At 40.2% G+C, this 21,819-nt stretch overlaps 1 protein-coding gene across 1 annotated transcript in view; it reads left to right on the top strand.

Moving 5' to 3' along the window:
- SMIM35 (small integral membrane protein 35) overlaps positions 1 to 21,819 on the top strand; it is a 54,364-nt gene that overhangs the window by 16,651 nt on the left and 15,894 nt on the right. The window contains exons 4-5 of the mRNA XM_074401918.1: positions 1,771 to 1,780; positions 8,887 to 8,942. Coding sequence (XP_074258019.1) covers positions 1,771 to 1,780; positions 8,887 to 8,942 — 66 coding nt within the window. The remainder of the gene's footprint in view (positions 1 to 1,770; positions 1,781 to 8,886; positions 8,943 to 21,819) is intronic.

Here is a 21,819-nt window from a genome sequence, read left to right as displayed (position 1 = left end):
TCCAGTACAATGTTGAACAGAAGTGATGAGACCAGACATCTTTGTTGTTTTCCCGATCCTAGAAAGAAAACGTCTGTCTTTTACCATTTAGTGTGATAGTTGTGGGTTTCTCATGAAGGCCCTTTGTCAGGTTGAGGAAGTTCTCTTCCTAGTTTGTTGAGTGTTTTTTTCATGAAAGAGTGTTTGATTTTGTCAAATGCTTCTTCTGCATCTATTGAGATAATCGTGTGATTTAAAAAATTCTACTGGTATGATGTACCACAATAATTGATTTTCAGATGCTGAACTAATCTTTTGCTCGAGGGAGAAATCCAGCTTGGTTATGGTGTATACTTATTTTTAGATGCTGCTGGAATTGGTTTGCTAGTATTTTGTTGAGGATTCTTTTTCCTTTTTCCACATACAATCATTTCCAATTGTTGAGGATTTTCGCATCCATATTCATAAGATATTTTTTCTCTGGTTTTCTTTTCTTGCTGTGTCCTTGTCTGGTTTTGGCATCAGGGTGATATTGGCCTTATAAAATGAATTGGGAAGTGTTTAGCCTCTGCTACTTTTTGGAAGAGTTTGTGAATAACTGAGATTAATTCTTCTTTAACTGTTTGGCAGAATCAGTGGGAAAGCTAATTGGGCTTGGGTTTTTCTTTGTGGGTATTTCTTTTTATTGCTGGTTCAAATCGTCTGTTTCTTCTGGAGTCAGTTTTGGTAGTTTGTGGGTTTCTAAGAATCTGTTCATTTCATCTATGTTAACTATTTTGTTGATGTACAATTGTTCATTGTATTTCCTTATTATTTTTGTTTTTGTAAGGTTGATAATAACATTCCCTCTTTGATTTCTGATTCTAGTAATTTGAATCTTCTTTTTTTCTTGGTTAACTTAGCTAAAGGTTTGTCAGTTTTGTTGATCTCATGCCAATTTTTTGTGGTGTTCTCTATTGTTTATTTTCTATTTCACTATTTTCCACTCTAAGCTTTATTATTTCCTTTTTCTTCTGCTTGCTCTAGGTGAGTCTTTCTTTTCCTTCTTTCTCTCTCTCTCTCTTTCTTTCTTTCCTTCCTTCCTCTCCCTTCCTCCTTCTTTTTTTTTTTTTGAGATGGAGTTTCACTTTTGTTGCCCGGGCTGGAGTGCAATGGCGTGATCTTGGCTCACCCTGACCTTTGCCTCCTGGGTTCAAGCGATTCTCTTGCCTCAGCCTCCTGAGTAGCTGGAATTATAGGCATGTGCCAACACACCTGGCCTTTTTTTTTTTTTTTTAAGTAGAGACAGAATTTCTCCATGTTGGTTAGGCTGATCTCAAACTCCCAACCTCAGGTGATCTGCCCACTTTGGCCTCCCAAAGTGCTGGGATTGCAGGCAGCCTTGTCTTTCTTTTTCTAGTGTCTTAGATTAGGTGGAAGATTAGGCTATTGACTTGAGATCTTCCTTCATTCCTTAAGTAGGGGTTTACAAATACGAATTTTTCCCTGATCATTGCACCCCACAAGTTTTGGCATACGGGATCTTTGTTTTCACTCATCTCCAAGTTTTTAAAATTTCCCTTTTTATTTTTATTTTTTTAAAATTTTTATTTATTTATTTATTTATTTATTTGAGACGGAGTTTCGCTCTTGTTACCCAGGCTGGAGTGCAATGGCGCGATCTCGGCTCACCGCAACCTCCGCCTCCTGGGCTCAGGCAATTCTCTTGCCTCAGCCTCCTAAGTAGCTGGGATTACAGGCACGCGCCACCACGCCCAGCTAGTTTTTTTTTGTATTTTTAGTAGAGACGGGATTTCACCATGTTGACCAGGATGGTCTCAATCTCTTGACCTCGTGATCCACCCGCCTCGGCCTCCCAAAGTGCTGGGATTACAGGCTTGAGCCACCGCGCCCGGCCCAATTTCCCTTTTTATTTATTCCTTGATCCATTGGTTATAGGTCATATTTAGGAGTATGCTGTTTAATTTCCACGTATTTATAGAGTTATTCACATTTATTTTGCTATTGACTTCTAATTTTATTTCACTGTGGTCACAGAATATACTTTACATTATTTTTATTCTTTAAATTTTATTGAGGTTTGTTTTATGGCTTGGCATATGGTCTCTCCAGGGGATGTTTTACGCGCACTTGAAAAGAATGTATATTTTGTTGTTGAGTGGAGTGTTCTGCAGATGTCTGTTAGTTGTAGTTGGTATGTAGCTTTGTTCAAACATTCTATTTCCTTTATTTTCTACTGAGTTATTCAATCCAATATTAAAAGTGGAATTTTGAAGCTTTCGCTTATCATTGTTGAGTTTTCTATTTCTCCCTCCATTTCTGCCAGTTTTTGCTTCACATATTTTGATGCTCTGTAGGTACATACATACATGCTTATAATTATACTTTCCAAATAGATTGAGCATTTTATAATTATGAAATGTCCCTCTTTAACTCTAATAACTTTTAAAAAGTCTATGTGGGGGATAGGCATGGTGGCACACACCTGTAAACCCAGCACTTTGGGAGGCTGAGGCAGGTGGATCACCTGATGCCAGAGGTTCAAGACCAGCCTAGGCAACATGGTGAAACCCTGTGTCTAGTAAAAATACAAAAAATTAGCCAGGCATGGTGGTACACATCGATAATCCCAGCTACTCAGGAGGCTGAGGCACAAGAATTGCGTGAACCTGGGAGGCAGAGGCTGCGGTGAGCTGAGATTATACCACTGCACTTCAGCTTGGGTGACAGAGCGAGACTCTGTCTCAAAATAAATAAATAAATAAAGTCTATGTTTTTCTGATATTAGGATAGCCACTATAGCTTTCTTGTGGTAGCTATTTGCCCAATACATATTTTCCCGTCCTTTTCTATTCAATCTATTTGTATGTTTGAAACTAAATTGTATTTCCTGTAGATAGCGCATAGTTGGATAATGTTAATTTTTATAACAGCAAGTCTAACAATCTCCGTCTTTTGATTGGATTGTTTAATTCATTCCTATTTAGTTTATTATTGATATAGTTGGAGTTACATGTCATTTTACTTTTTGTTTTCTGTATGTCTTACACCTTTTTTGTTTTCCTGTTCCTGTTTTACTCCTTTCTTTTGCATGAAGTGGATATTTTCTAATGTAGCACTTTAATTGCTTTAATGTTTTAATGCTTTTTCACTATTTTTAAGTGGTTACTCTAGGATTTACCATATACATCTTAGCTTACCAGAGCTCACTACAGATAGCTGATTACCAGTGATGCATAGACGTATTACTGCCATATAGCTCTAGTCTCTTCTCTTTTGTGTACTATTACATGTATTATATCTTATTATATTATACAATATATTATTGTTACCTATGTCACACCTATTAATGTTACAAACTCAGCAATATATTGTTATAACTATTACTTTATCAACTGTAGTCATGTCCTTTGGTCTATACTGCTTTGCTCCCATCCACCCCTTTGTGTTATAATTGACAAAAACATTACCTTTTATAGGTTATAGGCCTAACATTACATTATATATTATATATATATTTTTGTATGATTGCTTTTTAAATCAGTTATGAGGAGAGAAGTATGCACTTATACATTAAAAAAAATTGTAACTAGTCCCCTTTGTTTTTTTGTGTGTGTGTATTCAAATTAATGTGAGATCATCTGCTATTAGCCTGATGGATGTCCGTGGGTATTTTTTGTAAGGTGGGTCTGCTAGCAACAAATTCTCTCAGCTTTTGTTTATCTGGGAAAGTCTTTTGTTTGCCTCCATTTTTGAAAGATAGCTTTGCTAAACACAGGACTTTTGGTTGACAATTTCTTTTCTTTGCGCACCACTGTCTCTGACCTGTGATGTTTTTGCTGAAAAGCCAACTGCTAATCTTATGAGGCTTCTCTTGCAAGTTCCCAATGAGTTGTTTTTCTCTTGCTGCCCTCGAGACATTCTGCTTGTCTTTTACTTTCAGCATTTTTCACTATTTTGTGTCTGTCTACAAATCTCTTTTCGTTTATCTTACTTGGAGATTATTCAGCTTCTGGATGTGTAGGTTATCGTTTTGTTTTTGTCTTTGATTTTTTTCTGAGACAGAGTCTTGCTCCCTTGCCCAGGTTGAAGTACAGTGGCATGATCTCAGCTTACTGCAACCTCCACCAACCAGGTTCAAGCAATTCTCATGCTTTGGCCTTCTGAGTAGCTGGGATTATAGGTGTACACCACCATGCCAGATGATTTTTTTTTTTTTTGAGACAAAGTATCGCTTTGTTGCCCAGGGTGGAGTGCAGTGGTGTAATCTCAGTTCACTGAAACCTCCACCTCCCGGGTTCAAGTGATCCTCCCACTTCAGCCTCCCTAATAGCTAGGACTACAAGCATGTGCCACCACGCCAGGCCAATTTTTGTATTTTTAATAGAAACCGGGTTTCACTATGTTGGCTAGACTGGTCTCAAACTCCTGATCTCAAGTAATCCACTTGCCCTGGCCTCCCAAATTTGCTGGGATTACAGACATGAGTCACTGTGCCTGGCCAGGTTATTCTTTTTCAATAAATTTGATACATTTTCTGCCATTATTATTATCATTTTGAGACAGGTTCTCACTCTGCCACGCAGGCTGGAATCGTGGCTCACTGCAGCCTTGACCTCCTCGCTCAAGTAATCCTCCTGTCTCAGCCTCTTAAGTAGCTGGAACCACACGTGTGTGCCACTACGCCTGGCTAATTTTTGTATTTTTTTGTAGAGATGGAGTTTTGCCATGTTTCCTAGGCTGGTCTCAAACTCCTGGGCTCAAGCTATCTACCCAGCTCAAAAGTGCTGGGATTACAGAAGTGAGCCACCAGGCCCAGCCACTAGCTCCTCTGTTCATTCCTGTACAGCCTTAAAGAGACTGTTACAGAGCTCCTGGACTAAGGCAATAAAATTCTGTGTTGGCATGATCCAGTTTCCTAGTTAGCTGAATATAAGCCTTACAGTTATATGTCTCCCACCAAAGCTACTTGTTCAGTTATCTGGGTATTTGGTACTTATTCCATGTACTCCATGGCAGAGACAGTAATTACTCGAGGTTAAGTCGCCACCTTCTCTTGCCTCCCAATTGGTCTTCCTTCATTTTTGCTCTGCTCTGATTTGTTCTACACGGAGCAGCCAGAGTTGTTGTAGAAAGGGCACATTTGGCCGTGACATTATACTGCTTAAATACTTGAGTGGTCTTCCATTTTCCTTATAATAAAGCCCCACATCCCTAAAATGGATGATAAGACCCTGTTTATCTCTCCCACTTCGTCTCATACCCTTTTCTCTCTGTGCCCCACTCTCTGCTCCACCCCCTGTCCTCACTCCACATCTTGCATCTACACAAATCTTTCACATTTTTATTGTCCAAGTATCATGCTCTACCCTGTTTCCAGGTTAGGCTTTCCTAACCTCCCAGAGTAGTTGAGGTCCCCGTTTTTGTTTGTTTGTTTGTTTGTTTGTTTGGTTTGTTTTTTGCTTTTTATTATGAAGACAAAACAAATGCCCCAGGAGAAGGGTCCATGATTACCAGAAACATCAAAGAGTACTTCCTACCATTTTTATTTTGTGTTGAGGCCAGTATTGCAATAAACAAGCTAAAACTACTTACATTGGACTCATTTGCAGTAATTGACATTTACAGGAATATACTAGAAATGGTGCTAAAAAGTTTAAGAAGAGTTATGGTAAGCTTGCATGCACATCATATAGAAAAGTAACATTTTAAATATAAAAAAGGAAAACTTCCTGGAAGCGTTATGCCAGTGTTAAAGAACAGCGCTATACTGGATGTGACAAATCCTTTATGTGGGTGTTATTCTTTCCCAAAAGGGTGTCAAAGGTGTGAGTGCTGCAAAAGAACGAAAACAAACACAAAAGAAAACATGTCTTACAGTTTGTAAGCAAGATGACACTGACTAGCACAAAGCGGGGTCTGGAGTTCAGTTCATGCCCGAAGCCTGCCCCCTCGGCCTCCAGGGGTCACTCAGAGCATTCTCAAATCCATTTCCCACACACGACTTGTCACTGCTCCTTTCCCCTTGAAAAAAGCTTGTCAGAAGCTGCCCTACAGGTCTCCGCAGTGGGACAATCTGATTGAATCACCTCTGACTTCTAATACCTAAGAAATGGACATGGCCATCACCCTCGGCCCGATGTCAGGGGCGTTGAGGAAGTCATCAGTCTTCCGAAACTCTGAAGAGAAATCAGTGTGGAAGTCTGGACAGAAAGCCTTAAAAATGTGACAGCGCCCATGCAGCCACTCAATGTGCCCCAGGTGGGCTGTCAGGGTCAGCGGCTTCTTTCTAGATGAAAGGAGGGGAGTTGAGAACCACCGCAGAGAACCAGCCCAGATGCTCCTGCCATGCTGCCGCCGCAGCCAGCCGCGTACCTCTGATGGCTCACACAGGCGGCACCTCACTGCCCTTCGACTACATCCCCAGCTTAGGGGGTAGGCATCACCCAGCCGTGTGCTGGCAGCACGTTACCAATCAGCCTGCATGAAGACCTGTCGCCGGTCATGTGTGAATTCCTTACATTCAGCTTAAATTGCCCTTTAAAGATCTGTTCAGAAAATACCTTTGAAAAACAAGGGTAACTTTAAAAAATGGAAACTTTCAAACTCATTTATATTTTTATTATAAACAAAACTTACTTAAGAGTTTAACAAACTGGCTGAAAACTCACCAAGTGCCAGACTAACTAGCAATTAGAAAAATGGTAATTTGCCAGCATTTTCTCATCAGAGTTCTCTCTCCAGTAAGGGTATATCTAGATCTGTAAGGGTCAGTGGACTCTGCATCAATTTTATGTTTGGGTTCCCCCCACCACACACACACCATGTATTGGCCGGGCACGGTGGCTCACACCTGTAATCCCAGAACTTTCGGAGGCCAAGGCGGGTGGATCACCTGAGGTCAGGAGTTTGAGACCAGCCTGGCCAACATGGTGAAACCCCATTTCTACTAAAATACAAAAATTAGCCAGGTGTAATCCCAGCTGCTCGGGAGGCTGAGACAGGAGAATTGCTGGAACCCAGGAGGAGGAGGTTGCAGTGAGCTAAAATGATGCCACTGCACTCTAGCCTGGGCAACAGAGTGAGACTCCATCTCAAAAAAGAAAAAAAAAATCACCAAGTATTAGGATAATAATGATAGTCCCTATATCCATCCAGAAGTGCTAGCAGAAAGCACTGACCACCCCACGCTCCACACTCAGAGCCTGCCTGGAAGCTCCCTGACACTGAGGTACCGGAGAATGCCTGCTTTCAGTCATTTCAGGGCTGTGACAACGCATGAGCAAGGAGCACTGTGTGAGTCTCTGGGAGGGAATCCTCCTGGGGCCCAGAGACTCCTCCACTCCTGAGGAGGGCAGGCAGTCTGGGGAGAACCTGGCCAGGCCTCTGGAGGCTGGCAGGGGGCAGGCATGTCCCACTCACACAGGTCCTCCTGTTCTGATGGTACCAGGATCCCCTGTCCTCTCTCAGAGAACGTATGTTTTTGAGCAACTGATTATTAGGGTGATGATCTGTTGAACATACCTCCTCACAGAGCATGAGCTGCATGAAGGCAGGGCTCCTGTGTGCCTTGATCACTCTATGCCCGGTGTCTAGCACAGGGCCTGGCACATAGTAATAACTCCATAAACCCTTGATGAGTGTGGGAATTAATGCTCTTTGGAACACTGAATTCCAGGGCTGGCATGGGAGGTGGGCAAGGAGAAGGTCCTGGAGCTCTACTTAGAGCTAATGTGGAACTGGAGGAAAAGTTTAAATTCAGAAGGGCACTTTGGGAGGCTGAGGTGGGCGGATCCTCATGGTCAGGAGTTCAAGACTGGGCTGGTTAACATGGTGAAACCCTGTCTCTACTGAAAATACAAAAATTAGCTGGGCGTGATGGCATGTGCCTATGGTCTCAGCTACCGGGGAGGCTGAGGCACCAGAATCGCTTGAACCCAGGAGTTGGAGGTGGCAGTGAGTCTAGATTGTGCCACTGCATTCTAGCCCGGGTGACGGAGCAAAACTCTATCTCAAAAGAAAAAAAATTCAGAAGGAAACTTCTCACCACTTGTATTCATAACTGCAATCTGGACTTACTAACTGGTAAGTCTAATGGGCACATATTCCAAGGGGAGCTTCCCTGACAGAGTTCCATCCTGGGCTAGTGTTATAATAAGGTGGTTGACTCCTTGTCCCTCTTGTCGTTCTTTGGATGAATAGCTTGGCGCATATAGAAAGTAGCCATTGCCCTCCTACTTTTACCCTTCACATTGTGGACACTGAGCCTGTTTGTTTGTTTTGAGACAGGGTCTCGCTCTGTCACCCATGCTGCAGTGCAGTGGCTCAATCTTAGCTCACTGAAACCTCTGCCTCCCAGGAGATTCTCCAATCTCAGCTTGCAAGTTGCTGGGACTACAGGTGTGAACCACCACGTCCGGCTAATTTTTGTATTTTTTTTTGTAGAGACAGGGGTCTTACCATGTTGCCCAGGTTGGTCTTGAACTCCTGAGCTCAAGCAGTCTGCCTGACTTGGCCTCACAAAGTGCTGAGATTATAGGCGTAAGCCACTGTGCTCAGCCCCCTGAGCCTATTATAACCCATAATTGGAATGGTGAGCTTGGGAATATAAATTGAGACAGCGACAATTATTTTTAAAAAGTAATAAACAACTAATATTTATTAAGTGCTTTCTTTGTAGCAGACATGTATTATTTAATTAATTAATTAATTAATTTTTTGAGATGAAGTCTTGCTGTTGTTGCCTAGCCTGGGGTGAAATGGCACGATCTCAGATGGCTGGAACCTCCACCTCCTGGATTCAAGTGACTCTCCTGCTCCAGCCTCCTGAATAGCAGGGATAACAGGCACCCATCACCATACCTGGGCTAATTTTTGTACTTTTAGTAGAGATGGGGTTTCACCACGTTGGCCAGGCTGGTCTTGGCCTCCTGACCTCAGGTGATCCACCCACCTCGGTCTCCCAAAGTGTTGGGATTATAGACATGAGCCACTGTGCCTGGCCTATTTTAAATAAATCTATGGTAATTCCAGGTGTTAGGTACTTTTATTATTTCAATTTCATAGATAAATGAACTGGGTTTTGGAGAAATTAGATTAGAGTTAGAATTAGGTTAGAATTAGAATTACAATATGTGCTCGTGGACACATTATAAGTAGGTGGTAAAGTTGAGATTCAAATTCATGTCTGTCTGCCACAAGCACCCAAACACTTAACTTCTGTTCTGCATTGCCAAAGGACTGGAGAATTTTATAAATGATTTCTTGCTGTCTGATGGTCTTTTGAAACTTCATTTACACTTTCACATGAAGTGCCTTTTGAAACTGTCATTTTGAAGTGCCCTGAGGGTGGGAGGCACTTTTCTGTCCATATCAGGAGATCACCGAAACCCAAAATCTGTGTTCACCTTTCCATGTTTGAGTAAGTGCAGACGTTGCCCTAGCCTTTCCTGATTTTACAAGGATGTTTGCAGGAAGCCAAAGCAACAATAAAAACAGAAAAATCCCCTTGACTATATAGAGAAGGCAGTTTTTAAAGAAATAGGAAAGAAAATACACAGGAATTTATCAACTTTAAATTCTATTTAAACTGATTACATTCAAAGGCTCTAAGTCTGATGCTTGTCAAAGGACTTTGACCCAAACAGAAGGGTCAGTTTTAAAAAGTATTCCACAGGGTAAAGTCTGGGTGAGAAAAAAGTCGTTGAAACAGAGACTAAATTAAATAAGAGGCTTTTGTCAGCTACAAGGTCCTGATAAAACTGCTTTAAAGTCTGTGTTCTAGAATCCTGGTTAATTGATAACCAAGAACAATCCCTCACACAGATCTTTAAATTAAAAAGCCTAAAGTAAATAAACATCAGGTAAAGACTTTCTGCTCTCCAAATTGTTACTTGACTTAATTGATGACGCTGATCCATATTCACTTTTTGCCTTAACTATAGAGAGAAAAATAAAAATTTTTAACATTATTTATTATGTATTAGCTTTTTTTTGGTTATTGTTGTTATGTTTTGAGACAGTCTCATTCTGTTGCTCAGGGTGGAGTGCAGTGGCACGATCTTGATTCACTGCAACCTCCGCCTCCTGGGTTCAGGTGATTCTCGTGCCTCAGCCTCCCAAGTAGTTGGGACTACAGGCATGCACCACCACAAATGGCTTATTTTTGTATTTTTTAATAGAGACGGGATTTCACCATGTTGGCCAGGCTGATCTCAAACTCCTGACCTCAAGTGATCCCCGCACCTCGGCCTCCTGAAGTGCTGGGATTACAGTTGTGAGCCACCGTGCCCAGCCTCCTGTATTTGTTTTTATTAGAGTAATACATGTAACTAGTAAAAAATGAACTGTGCAGGAAGATAGAAAATGAAAAACAGAAGCTCTTTCCTACCACTATCAAGTTCCTCTTCTAGATCATCACATTACTTTTCTTCTGCATCTCTCCAGAAAAATAAGGTGTGTGCGTGTATATATATATATATATATATATATATATATATATATGCATATGATGAAATATATAGTCTTTGATGCCCTAGGTTAGACTACTTCAATCCCTATGCCTTCCTCTTCCTGTTCAGCCCTGAATCCCCACACCAGGCTTCCCATCTTCATGGACACCTTCTTCCCTCAGCTTGGGATCAGGCACCTTCCCTGAGCAGCTGTCCTCCACGGACCCTGCCTCACACTGCTCAGGACCACCATGGTCCCATTCCACCACCAATGGCGGCTGGGCCCAGGAAAAACATGTAGATGTTGTATTCTTTAAGTTCTTTTATATTTGAAAATGTCTGGCTATTGTCTTTATATTTGAACATCTTGACTTGTTAAAATATTTTTGGATTTCACTTTTTTTCTCTTAGAAACTTGTAGATTGTGCTCCATTGTCTCCCAGCGTTATGTTTCTCGGAAGAAGACTGAGCCCAACATAAATTATGTTGCAAGGTGGGAGCAGTGGCTCTCGCCTGTAATCCCAACACTTTGAGAGGCTGAGGTGGGTGTATGACTAGCGGTCAGGGGTTTGAGACCAGCCTGGCCAACATGGTGAAACTCCATCTCTACTAAAAATAGAAAAATAAGCTGGGTGTGCTGATGCATCCGTGTAATCCCAGCTATTCGGGAGGCTGAGGTGGGAGTTGCTAGCATTAAGATTGGGGAAACAAAGGGAAAAACTTGGAAGTATCAAAACATAGAGCCTGAGGGAGGACCTCAGACCTCTGGGAAAGGGGGCTTTGGCAGTCTGGTGCTGGTGTTTCCAGAGCAGAAGGTAGGGCGTAATGAGACTGGTTCTATGAATTTGGAAAAACTGCAAACTAGACCCAAGTGATATGAGAAGAAAATTCTTGAAAAAGAAGCAGCACTGGGTGATGCTAACAGTAATATGACAATAGGAAGCAGACAGAGGGGGTAAGTCCTCGCTTCAGCCTTGCCGCCTCTCTCTATTGCCTCCTATTGGCAGAACTTCCCCCAGCTGGCAATAAGAAACATTTGCAGAGTCCCTGTCATAACAGCACAAAGCCAACTACGGAAAGTGGGTTTGAAATTGAGAAACAATAGCTTGACTGGAACAACACTTTAACTGAACTATATCTTGGTCTTGAGTATTAAGCTATCCTCTCACCTCAGCCTCCTGAGTAGCTGGGGTTACATGGGTGTGCCATCATGCCTAGCTACTTTTTGTATTTTTATAGAGATGAGGTTTCCCTGGCCAGGCTGATCTTGAACTCCTGACCTCAAGTGATCCACCTCAAGTGATCCACCTGCCTCAGCCTCCCAAAGTGCTTGAATCATAGGTGTGAGTCACTGCCCCGGCCTCTTGAGTAATATTTTATTCTAGATCAGATGCTTTGTCCCTCTTTTGCATTGGGTTTTATTTATTTATGCTATACTTCAAGTGCGTCGTTGCTATGTCCTTTATTTGAGTGACTAAGTCCAGACATTCTATTTGTCTGACATTGATGACAGACTATTCTCCTGTGTCTTGATTCTATTTTCAAAAAGAGAAATTACTATCTTTACCCCAAACAACATAGCTACGCATTTCTCCTCCTCCTCCTCTTCTATGCTTCCCCTCTTCCTTCTTCCTCCTTCTACTGTCTTCCTTCCCCTCCTCCTTCTTCCCCCTTCTTTTTCTTTCTCTTTTTCTTTCTTCTCCTCTTCCCCTTATACTTCTCCTCTTGTTCCTCCTTGTTTTTTCTCTTCCTCCTCCTCCTTCTGCTTCTCAGTTTCTCTTCTTCACTCTCCTCCTCCAACTTCCTAATTTATCCCTTGACCTCACTTTGTTTTAGACTTTTTTCCTCTTTCGCCTTCTCTTCTTTCTTCCTCATCATTCTAAATAACTTTTAAGTCAATTTCCTTCTTTACAATCTGAAAACCCACATTTCCCATGTCAACATTTTATAAGCATAGCTTTGTTTGTAAAATCAATTTGTAAATTTTTAAAAGGGGTTTGATAGAATTAAGATAGTATCTTGGCCAGATCCAGGAATACTGAAATCCTGTCATTGACTACAGAAAATCTCTAAGAGAGAGACACATAAAGAAACAGGAAATAAATGTCAAAGAAAAAAATAACACATCACAGGACTTGTATCCCAAGTCCCCACAGGCTCGTCTTGTAAACTTGACTGGAGCAATGACCAAGGCTAAAAGAGCCCTACGGCATGTTTTTCTCCTCCTTAGCCCAAACCCAAGTCCTGGGTCTTACCACACTTTGGTCTGCAGGGACAGGGAACTGTCATGATGAGCATGCCTGCATGTAAATGCGGGGAGACGATGATGTCTACATGGCTCCCTACTGCTCCACTCATATGGAAGGAGGCAATGGAATAGAAAGGCCGTAGTTATGACCTATGGACACATGTTGATCCTGGCCATCAGTGAACTTGGCCCAATTGGCATGACTCAAGAGAGACAGTGAAGCAGGGAGGGAAAGGGGAAGTAAGGGTCATCTTGGATGAATCTCTTTTCCTAGAGCCCTGCGCTGCTTTGTGGAAGCAGGGCTCATAGAACATCACAATTATATTGACTCTTCATGAGCCTTTGACTACATGGTTACGGATCCACATGCAACACTTGCATCTTAATGATAAGAGTGGAGACTGGGAGAAATGGCTCCCCGAGGCCAAATACTACTGTGAGTGACACAAAGCAGGACTCCGTTTTGAAGAACCTCATTGTCTCAAACACCTTTGTGGTCTGAAGCTGCTTTTGGATGATGTGGATGTGTGCCTCCCTGTTACAGATGTTGGAAGTGTGAGTCTTTTTGTCGGCTGATGGCAATGGGTGGATTGATTGGATGAGGGGCATCTTCAGTAACAATTGGTACGGTTACCTAACTGCTAACATAAAGAAGCTTCACATAGTCTGCTCTAAAAGTCACAGCATAGTTCTGGAGATGTCTTCTCAAATTTATTTGATTTCTGCCAAATTACTTTATATAACAAGTAATTTTAAGCAATAAAGGATAATGGAAAGGATATGGGTTTTGGTGCCAGAAAGAACTAAGTTCTTGCTGTGGCTTTGGCATATACAGCTCTGTGAACTGGGCAATTACTTAACTACTAGGGGCTCTATTTACAGTTTCCTTAACTGTAAAACAATGGTCAATAATAGTGTAGTCTAAAAACTAAAAACTACCAAGCCAAAAAAAAAAGTGGTGGCGATTTTAATTTTTTTTTTTTTTTTTTAAATAGAGACGGGGTTTCACTATGTTGGTCAGGCTGATCTTGAACTCCTGACCTTGTGATCCGCCTGCCTGAGCCTCCCAAAGAGCTGGGATTACAGGCATGAGCCACCGCGCCCGACCTGGTGGTGAATTTTTAAAAAATTCACATAGCTGACAGCCTGTTGGAAAAACATCTGAGAATTTTCACCTTTGGCAACATCTTAGACAAAAGTTTTATTGACCCTTTCTTAAATCTGGATTTTGTGAAGAGGAATATCAGTCCACCATATATTCATGGCTACCAAGGCTTATATAAGACCTGCATTTTATTTTTTTAAAAAAGAGACAGGGTCTCACTGTGTTGCCCAGGCTGGTCTCAAATTCCTGGGCTCAAGCAATCCTCCTGCCCCCGTCTCCCAAAGTGCTGGGGATTGCAGGCATGAGCCCCCACACTCAGCCTAAGACCTGCATTTTAATGAATGCAGAGTTGGTAGATATATTCTTTCCCTCTGTAAAATCCTAGGTAAGGATTCATGTGCCCATCTGATGTCTCAATTATTTTGGCCAGTAATTAGACTATATTAATTAATCATGCAAGAAATTTATTCTGGCAAGATCACCAAGAGTGATTTTCCTAAAGCCAGATGTTCTAGTGGGAGTCCTATGATAACACACCTGTTTGGAATATATTCACCACAAAGAAATAATCTTTAATTATTCCTACAATAGAGACATCCTGGACCTATTTCTGAGAAAAACTCTGGCTGTGCCTAAAGATTGGCCCACCTCAGTATAGGTATTGCTCAGGAGAGGAAAAGGGCCAGGCTTCTCCATTTCTATTGAAAAAATATCCCCTCACCCTCAACTTTTTCACCTCTATGTTTAGTTCTAAAATATTTGCCTTTACCACAGGCATCACATTACCCAACTTCAAACTATACTAAAAGGCTACAGCAACCAAAACAGCATGGTACTGGTACAAAGAGACACATAGACCAATGGAACAGAATAGAGAACCCAGAAATAAATCTGCACACCTACAACCACTGGATCTTTGACAAAGGCTACAATAATAAGCAATGGGGAAAGGACTCCCTATTCAAAAAAATGGTGCTGAGATAGCTGGCTAGCCATATGCAGAAGTTTGAAACTGGACCCCTAACTTTCACCATATACAAAAATTAACTCAGGATGAATTAAAGAGTGAAATGTAGGACCTAAAACTGTGAAAATCCTAGAAGAAAAGTTAGAAAATACCATTCTGGACATTGGCCTTGGCAAATAATTTATGACTAAGTCCCCAAAAGCAGTTACGACAAAACAAAAACTGACAAATGGAACCCAATTAAACTAAAGAGCTTCTGCACAGCAAAAGTAACTATCAACAGAACAAACAGGCAATCTATAGAATGGGAGAAAATATTCACAGACTATGCATCCAACAAGGGTCTAATATCCAGAATCTATAAGGAACTTGGGCAATTTGACAAGCAAAAACCAAATGACTCCATTAAAAAGTGGGCAAAGGACACGAACAGACAGTTCTCAAAGGAAGACATACAAGCGGCCGACAAACATGAAAAAATGCTCAACATCTCTAATCATCAGAGAAATGCAAATCAAAACCACAGTGAGATACCATCTCATCCCAGCAAGACTAGCTACTATTAAAAAGTCAAAAAATAACAGCTGTTGGCAGAACTGCAGAGAAAAGGGAACATTTATACACTGTTGATGGAAATGTAAATTAGTTCAGCCACTGCGGAAAGCAGTTTGGAGATATTTCAAAGAACTCGAAACAGAACTACTATTTGACTCTGCAATCTTATTACTGGGTATATACCCAAAAGAAAATAAGCAGTTCTACCAAAAAGTCACGGGCACTCATATGTTCATTGCAGCACTATTCACAACAGCAAAGACATAGAATCAACTGAAGTGTCCATCATCAACAGTGGACTGGATGAAGAAAATGTGGTACATATATACTAGGAAATACTACACAGCCATAAGAAAGAACAAAATATTGTCCTTTACAACAACATGGGTGCAGCCAGAGGTCATTATCTTAAGCAAATTAACACTGGAACAGAAAACCAAATACCATGTTTTCCCTTGTAAGTGATAGCTTAACATTGGGTACATATGGACAGGCAAAAATAGACCCTGGAGAGCGGGGAGAGAGGGAGAGGAGCAAGGGTTGAAGAACTAACTATTGGGTACTATGCTCACTACCTGGGTGATGGGATCATTTGTACCCCAAACCTCAGCATCATTCAATATACTCATGTAACAAACCTGTACATCTACTCCCTGAATCTAAAATAGAAGTTGAGGCTGGGTGAGGTGGCTCATGCCTGTAATCCCAGCACTTTGAGAGGCTGAGGCAGGTGGATCACCTATGGTCAGGAGTTCAAGACCAGCCTGGTCGACATAGTGAAACCCCATCTCTACTAAAAATACAAAAATTAGCTGGGCATGGTGGTGGGCACCTGTAACCCCAGCTACTTGGGAGGCTGAGGCAGGAGAATTGCTTAAATCCAGGAGGAGGTGGAGGTTGCAGTGAGCCGAGATCGTGCCACTGCACTCTAGCCTGGGCTACAGAGTGAGACCCTGTCTAAAAAATAAAAATAAAAATAAAAATAATTGGCCTTACCCTTTATAAGCAATACAGAAAACATGTAGCCCAGGATCTTACCAGAGATCATACCCTCGAACTGTGTATTTTCTAACCTATACATATGCTTTAGTTAAAAAAAATGATTCTTGGGCCAGGTGCAGTGGCTCACGCCTTTAATCCTGGCACCATGGGAGGCTGAGGCGGGTGGATCATAAAGTCAGGAGTTTGAGACCAGCCTGGCCAATATGGTGAAACACAGTCTCTACCAAAAATACAAAAAATTAGCTCAATGTGGTGGCATGTGTCTGTAGTCCCAGCTGCTCAGGAGGCTGAGGCAGGAGAATTTCTTGAACCCAGGAGGCGGAGGTTGCAGTGAGCTGAGACTGCACCACTGCAGTCCCACTCCAGCCTGGGTGACAGAGTGAAACTCTGTCTCAAAAAAAAAAAAAAAAAAAAAAAAAAAAGAAAAGAAAAAAAGAAGAAAAAAGAATGATTCTTATGGAGGGTTAGTTGAAAAGAAATGTAGTCTATTTCTTCCTAAGGATAGTTCAGGCCTTCCTTGATGTAATAATAATTTAAAAAAGAGTTATGATATCAACCATGGGCACCAGAATTCTTCATAGGAAAATAAATGTATTGTTTGAACAAATAACTTAACAGGTTCTTCAAATGTGGAAAATCGGCCATATCTCATCAAATATTTTTTCTTCTGTTTTCCCTCCTTTTCTCCTTCAGGGAATCTAGTAACACATATATTAGGTGGTTTGAAGTTGTCCTGCACCTCACTGATGCTCTTTTCTTTTTTTGAAGATGGTGTCTCACTCTGTCACCCAGGCTGGAATGAGTGCAACCTCCGCCTCCCAGGTTCACGTAATTCTCCTGCCTCGGCCTCCCAAATTGCTGGTATTACAGGTGCACACCATCACACCTGGCTAATTTAAAAACCATTTTTGGTAGAGACAAAAGATGTTTCACTATTTTGGCCAGGCTGATCTCAAACTCCTGACCTCAAGCGATCCACTCACCTCAGCCTCCCAAAGCACTGGGATTACAGGCATGAGCCACGACATCCAGCTTTTTCATTTGTTTTATTACTTTTTTTTCCTCTATGTCTCATCTTGGATAGTTTCTATTGCCATGTTTTCAAGTGCACTACTTTTTTCTTCTGTAATGCCTAATCTGCTGTTAATTCCATTCAATGTAATTTGCATCTCAGATGCTGTAGTTTTCATCCCTGGGAATAATTTGAGTCTTATAAAATTTGGGTCTTTTATAATTTAAGACTTACTGAATCCCTCTTTCTCCCTCTTCCTCTTTTTCACACATGTGAAATTGGGGTCCTTGGTGGTTAAAAAGCTTGCTAAAGGCCTCAGGCTGATGTGTGAATAGGATTCAGATGTAGGCTGCAGGATTCCAAGGCCTGTGCTCTGCTGATTATTCTGTTCATTATGGGTCATTTTGCTGTGCCTCTCTGAGTGCCTGATAATATTTGATCAAATGCAGATGTCGTGAATTTTACTTTTCTGAGTGCTAGATATTTTTGTTTTCCTATAAATATATTGGGAAGCTGTTAAGTTACTTGGAAGCAGTTTGACCTCTTTGGGTCTTGGTTTTATGATTTGTTAGATAGGTTCAAAGCAGTAGACAAAACATTAAACCAAGACCCAAAGTGGTGGAAATAACAAGGTTTAGGCTAAACAGTCTATGGCTAATTATTCTCACTACTAAGGCAAGAATTTCCTGAGTTCCCTATCCAATGCCCTGTGAATTAAGAGTTGTTCTAGTTTGGCACTGCTTCTAGCCATATTTAAATGCTAGACACTGTTTCCCATGAATTCTTTCAAATGATTCTGTGGCCTCAGGTAGCTTCTTTATACACAGGCAGTGATCCATTACTTATTAAATTCTTGAGGGGGTCCTTCTGCATATCTCTGGATTTTTTTACCCAATGCTGCTCTCACTTGTATCTTGTGAACTTTAGCTGCCTTGGACTGTCTCCTCAACTTACATTTTTGATATACTGTGTTTTCAATATCATTCAGATCTAAGTAATTTCTAATTTCCCTTGTGATATCCTCTTTTACCCAGGATGTTTTTAGAAGTATGTTGTTTAATTTCCAAATATTGGGATGTTTTCCAGATATCTTTTTGTTTTTATTTTCCAATATAATTCTGTGGTCAGGGAACATATTCTATATAATTTTATTTTACTTTTTCTTCTTTTTTACTTGGTGATTAGGAAGTATATGATTTTAACTTTTAAAAATTTATTGAGATTTACTTATTAAGACTTATTGTTTTATGGTTTAGCATATAATCTGTTTTGATGAATGCTCCATATGTACTTGAAAACAATGTGTCTTCCTAAGATGTTGGATGTAGCATTCTGTAAATGTCTACTAGCTTAAGTTGGCCGGCAGTGTTGTATCTTTTAGAACCTTACCTGATTTCCTGTTCTATCAATTGCTGAGAGAGAAAAGTTGAATTCTCTAATAATTATTATAAATTTTTAAAGTTTGTCTTTCAGTGATATTCATTTTTTCTTTTTATATTTTAAAGCTATATAATGAAATGTCCTCTTGATGAATGAATTGTCTCTCTTACCATTGTGAAATGTCCTTCTTTAACCTTGGTAATATTTCTTATTTTAAAATATATTTTGTCTGATATCAGTATAGCCACTTCAGCTTTCTTTTGATTAGTTTTTATATGGCATATCTTTATTTTCTTTTTATATGTGACTGTGATAAGTTAAAGATACATTTTATAAACCCTAGAACAACCAATAAAAAGTATAGGAAAGATGTGTAGCAAATGATATAAAATTATATATAATGGAAAATTTTAACAAATAATTGGAAATTGTAAAAGGAATTAAGTTAAAATTATGGAAATAAAAAACCCAACAATAGCAAATTAAAACACTAAGGATTATTAAGAGCCGATTAGACACAGCTGAAGAGAGAATTCGTCAACAAGAAGATAGGTCAGAAAAAGATATCTAAGATTGAAGTTGAGAGTGACAAAAGTAAGAAAAATGAAAAAACAATTCTATTGTTATTGTCAAACTTTTTTTTTTTTTTTTTTGAGACGGAGTTTTGCTCTTGTTACCCAGGCTGGAGTGCAATGGCACGATCTTGGCTCACCGCAACCTCCGCCTCCTGGGTTCAGGCAATTCTCCTGCCTCAGCCTCTTGAGTAGCTGGGATTACAGACACGTGCCACCATGCCCAGCTGATTTTTTGTATTTTTAGTAGAGACGGGGTTTCACCATGTTGACCAGGATGGTCTCGATCTCTTGACCTCGTGATCCACCCGCCTCGGCCTCCCAAAGTGCTGGGACTACAGGCATGAGCCACCGTGCCTGGCCAAACTTTTAAACTGAATGTTTTACCTCCTATAGAGTAAGTTTCTAAAATCTTGACTTTGACTTCATGAGTTAGATGAAAACATTGAGCTAGTATTAAAATCAAATCAACTGTTACTCTTTTTTCTTATACCAGCCATAATCTATAACTGATGTTCATCTTAATAAATAGTAAAAACAAAAAACAAAACAAAAGCAAAACAAACAAACAAATAAAACCTTACCCTGTGCATTTGGAAACTAAAAAGGCACTGTCAAACCTCAAAGGTTAAAGAGAAAGTCTCAGTGGAAATTACAAAACATTTAGATCAGACGAAGGTAAAAATATTACATGTCAAGTCTTAGAAATGAAGTTAAAGTGATGTTTAGGGGTAAATTTAGAGCATCAAATACATATTTCAAAGTACATTATGCTGGAAGTTCTAATCAATACAATTAGACAAGAAATACAAATTGAGACATATAAGAACAGAAAGTAAGAAACTGAATTGCTTTTACTTGTGGACAATATAATAGTCTACATATCCAAGGGAGACCAGAAGAAAATGACTACAATGAGAGAATTCAGCAACACTATTACATGGAAGACCAATGTACATAAAACGAGCTCCCTTCATATTTACAACATTGTAAAGTACTGAGGAATAAATGTAGCAAGAAGAATGCCAAACCTTTAATGAACAAATTATAAAACATATTATGGTCTATAAAAGATGACTCTAAATAAATGAAAACATTTGCCCTACTTGTAAGTTTGAAGACTCAGGATCACAAAATACAAGTTTCATCCAAATAAACCTATAAATTTGCTGCTACCTCAATCAACTTCTAATAGAATTTCACTGACCTTGAAAAATGAATTCCCAAATTCACAAGAAAGAGCCAAGTACTCAGAATAACTAACATGTTTATGAGGAAGGATAGAGTGGAGTGTTTATTTATTTATTTATTCTTTTTTATTTTTGAGATGGAGTCTCATTCTGTTGCCCAGGCTAAAGTGCACTAGTGTGATCTCAGCTCATTGCAAACTCTGCCTCCTGGGTTCAAGCAATTCTCCTGCCTCAGCCTCCCAAGTAGCTGAGGTCACAGGCGCCTGCCGCCCCACCCAGCTGCTTTTTGTATTTTTAATAGAGATTTTTTTTGCCATGTTGGTTAGGCTGGTCTTGAGCTCCTGACCTCAGGTGATCCGCCTGCCTCAGACTCCCAAAGTGCTGAGATTACAGGTATGAGTCACTGCACCCAGCCAAGATTCATTATGAAGCCATAGTAATTAAGATAATGTAACAGTGCTTGTCATTACATGTCTACTGTCCAGTAACAGACATATAGACCAATAGAAGACAGTTGAAAGCCCAGAAAAAGAAGCAGGCACATCTGTAGAACTTGATATATGAAAGCACCAGCGATGAAGGAGAGAACAGTGGAAAATTAATTTCTATACAAAAATTATGAAGATAATGTATAAAAATGAATTCCAGGTTGATTAAAGTCCTAAACTGTAAAAAACAAAATGTTACAACTTTTAGAAAAAAATTAAGAAGTATGTCTTATAGTAGAGGTGAATGTCTTAAATAAGATTTTAAAAAAGTACAAATATAGATAAAATTGATTAAAATATAAGTTAAAATTCTGCTCAAAAAAGACATTACAAGCAAAATTAAAAGGCAAGCCACAACAAAGACTTTGGGGGACCCCTTTGCAGATCTCTGGGAATCCTTGTCTCTGTCCAGCTCCCTCCTCTCTGGTGTTTTGTCCTGTAAATTCTAGCTGCCTGGGCTTCCCTGAACTCTCAATTCTGACTCCTCAATTTGTCTGCTGGGCTCTTTCTGGGTTCTCTCTCCTGTGCTGGAACTTGGGGAACTCACCCAGTCAATAAGCCAGGCAATCTTAGAGTCCTCTTTATTTCACTTCCTTCCTTCAGGGATCACTGTTCTGCACCACCTTTACCCACTTTTTTTTTTTTTTTTTTTACATAATTTGTTGGTTTTCTAGTTATTAAAGTAGGAGAGTAAATCTGGTCCCTATCATTCCACCATGGCCAGAAGTGGAAATGGTCCTAATATAATTTTCATAAAGTTTGCAAGCATGTGACACAATGCTATATATCAGAGATGTAGACCAATGGAACAGAACAGAGGCCTCGGAAGTAACATCACACATCTACAACCATCTGATCTTTGATACACCT

The sequence above is a fragment of the Saimiri boliviensis genome, chromosome 6 (genome assembly GCF_048565385.1).
Source record: "Saimiri boliviensis isolate mSaiBol1 chromosome 6, mSaiBol1.pri, whole genome shotgun sequence".
In the NCBI taxonomy this organism is placed as follows: Eukaryota; Metazoa; Chordata; class Mammalia; order Primates; family Cebidae; genus Saimiri; species Saimiri boliviensis.
The sequence above is the reverse complement of the archived record's forward strand: the minus strand, read 5'-3'. Positions and strand labels throughout refer to the sequence as shown.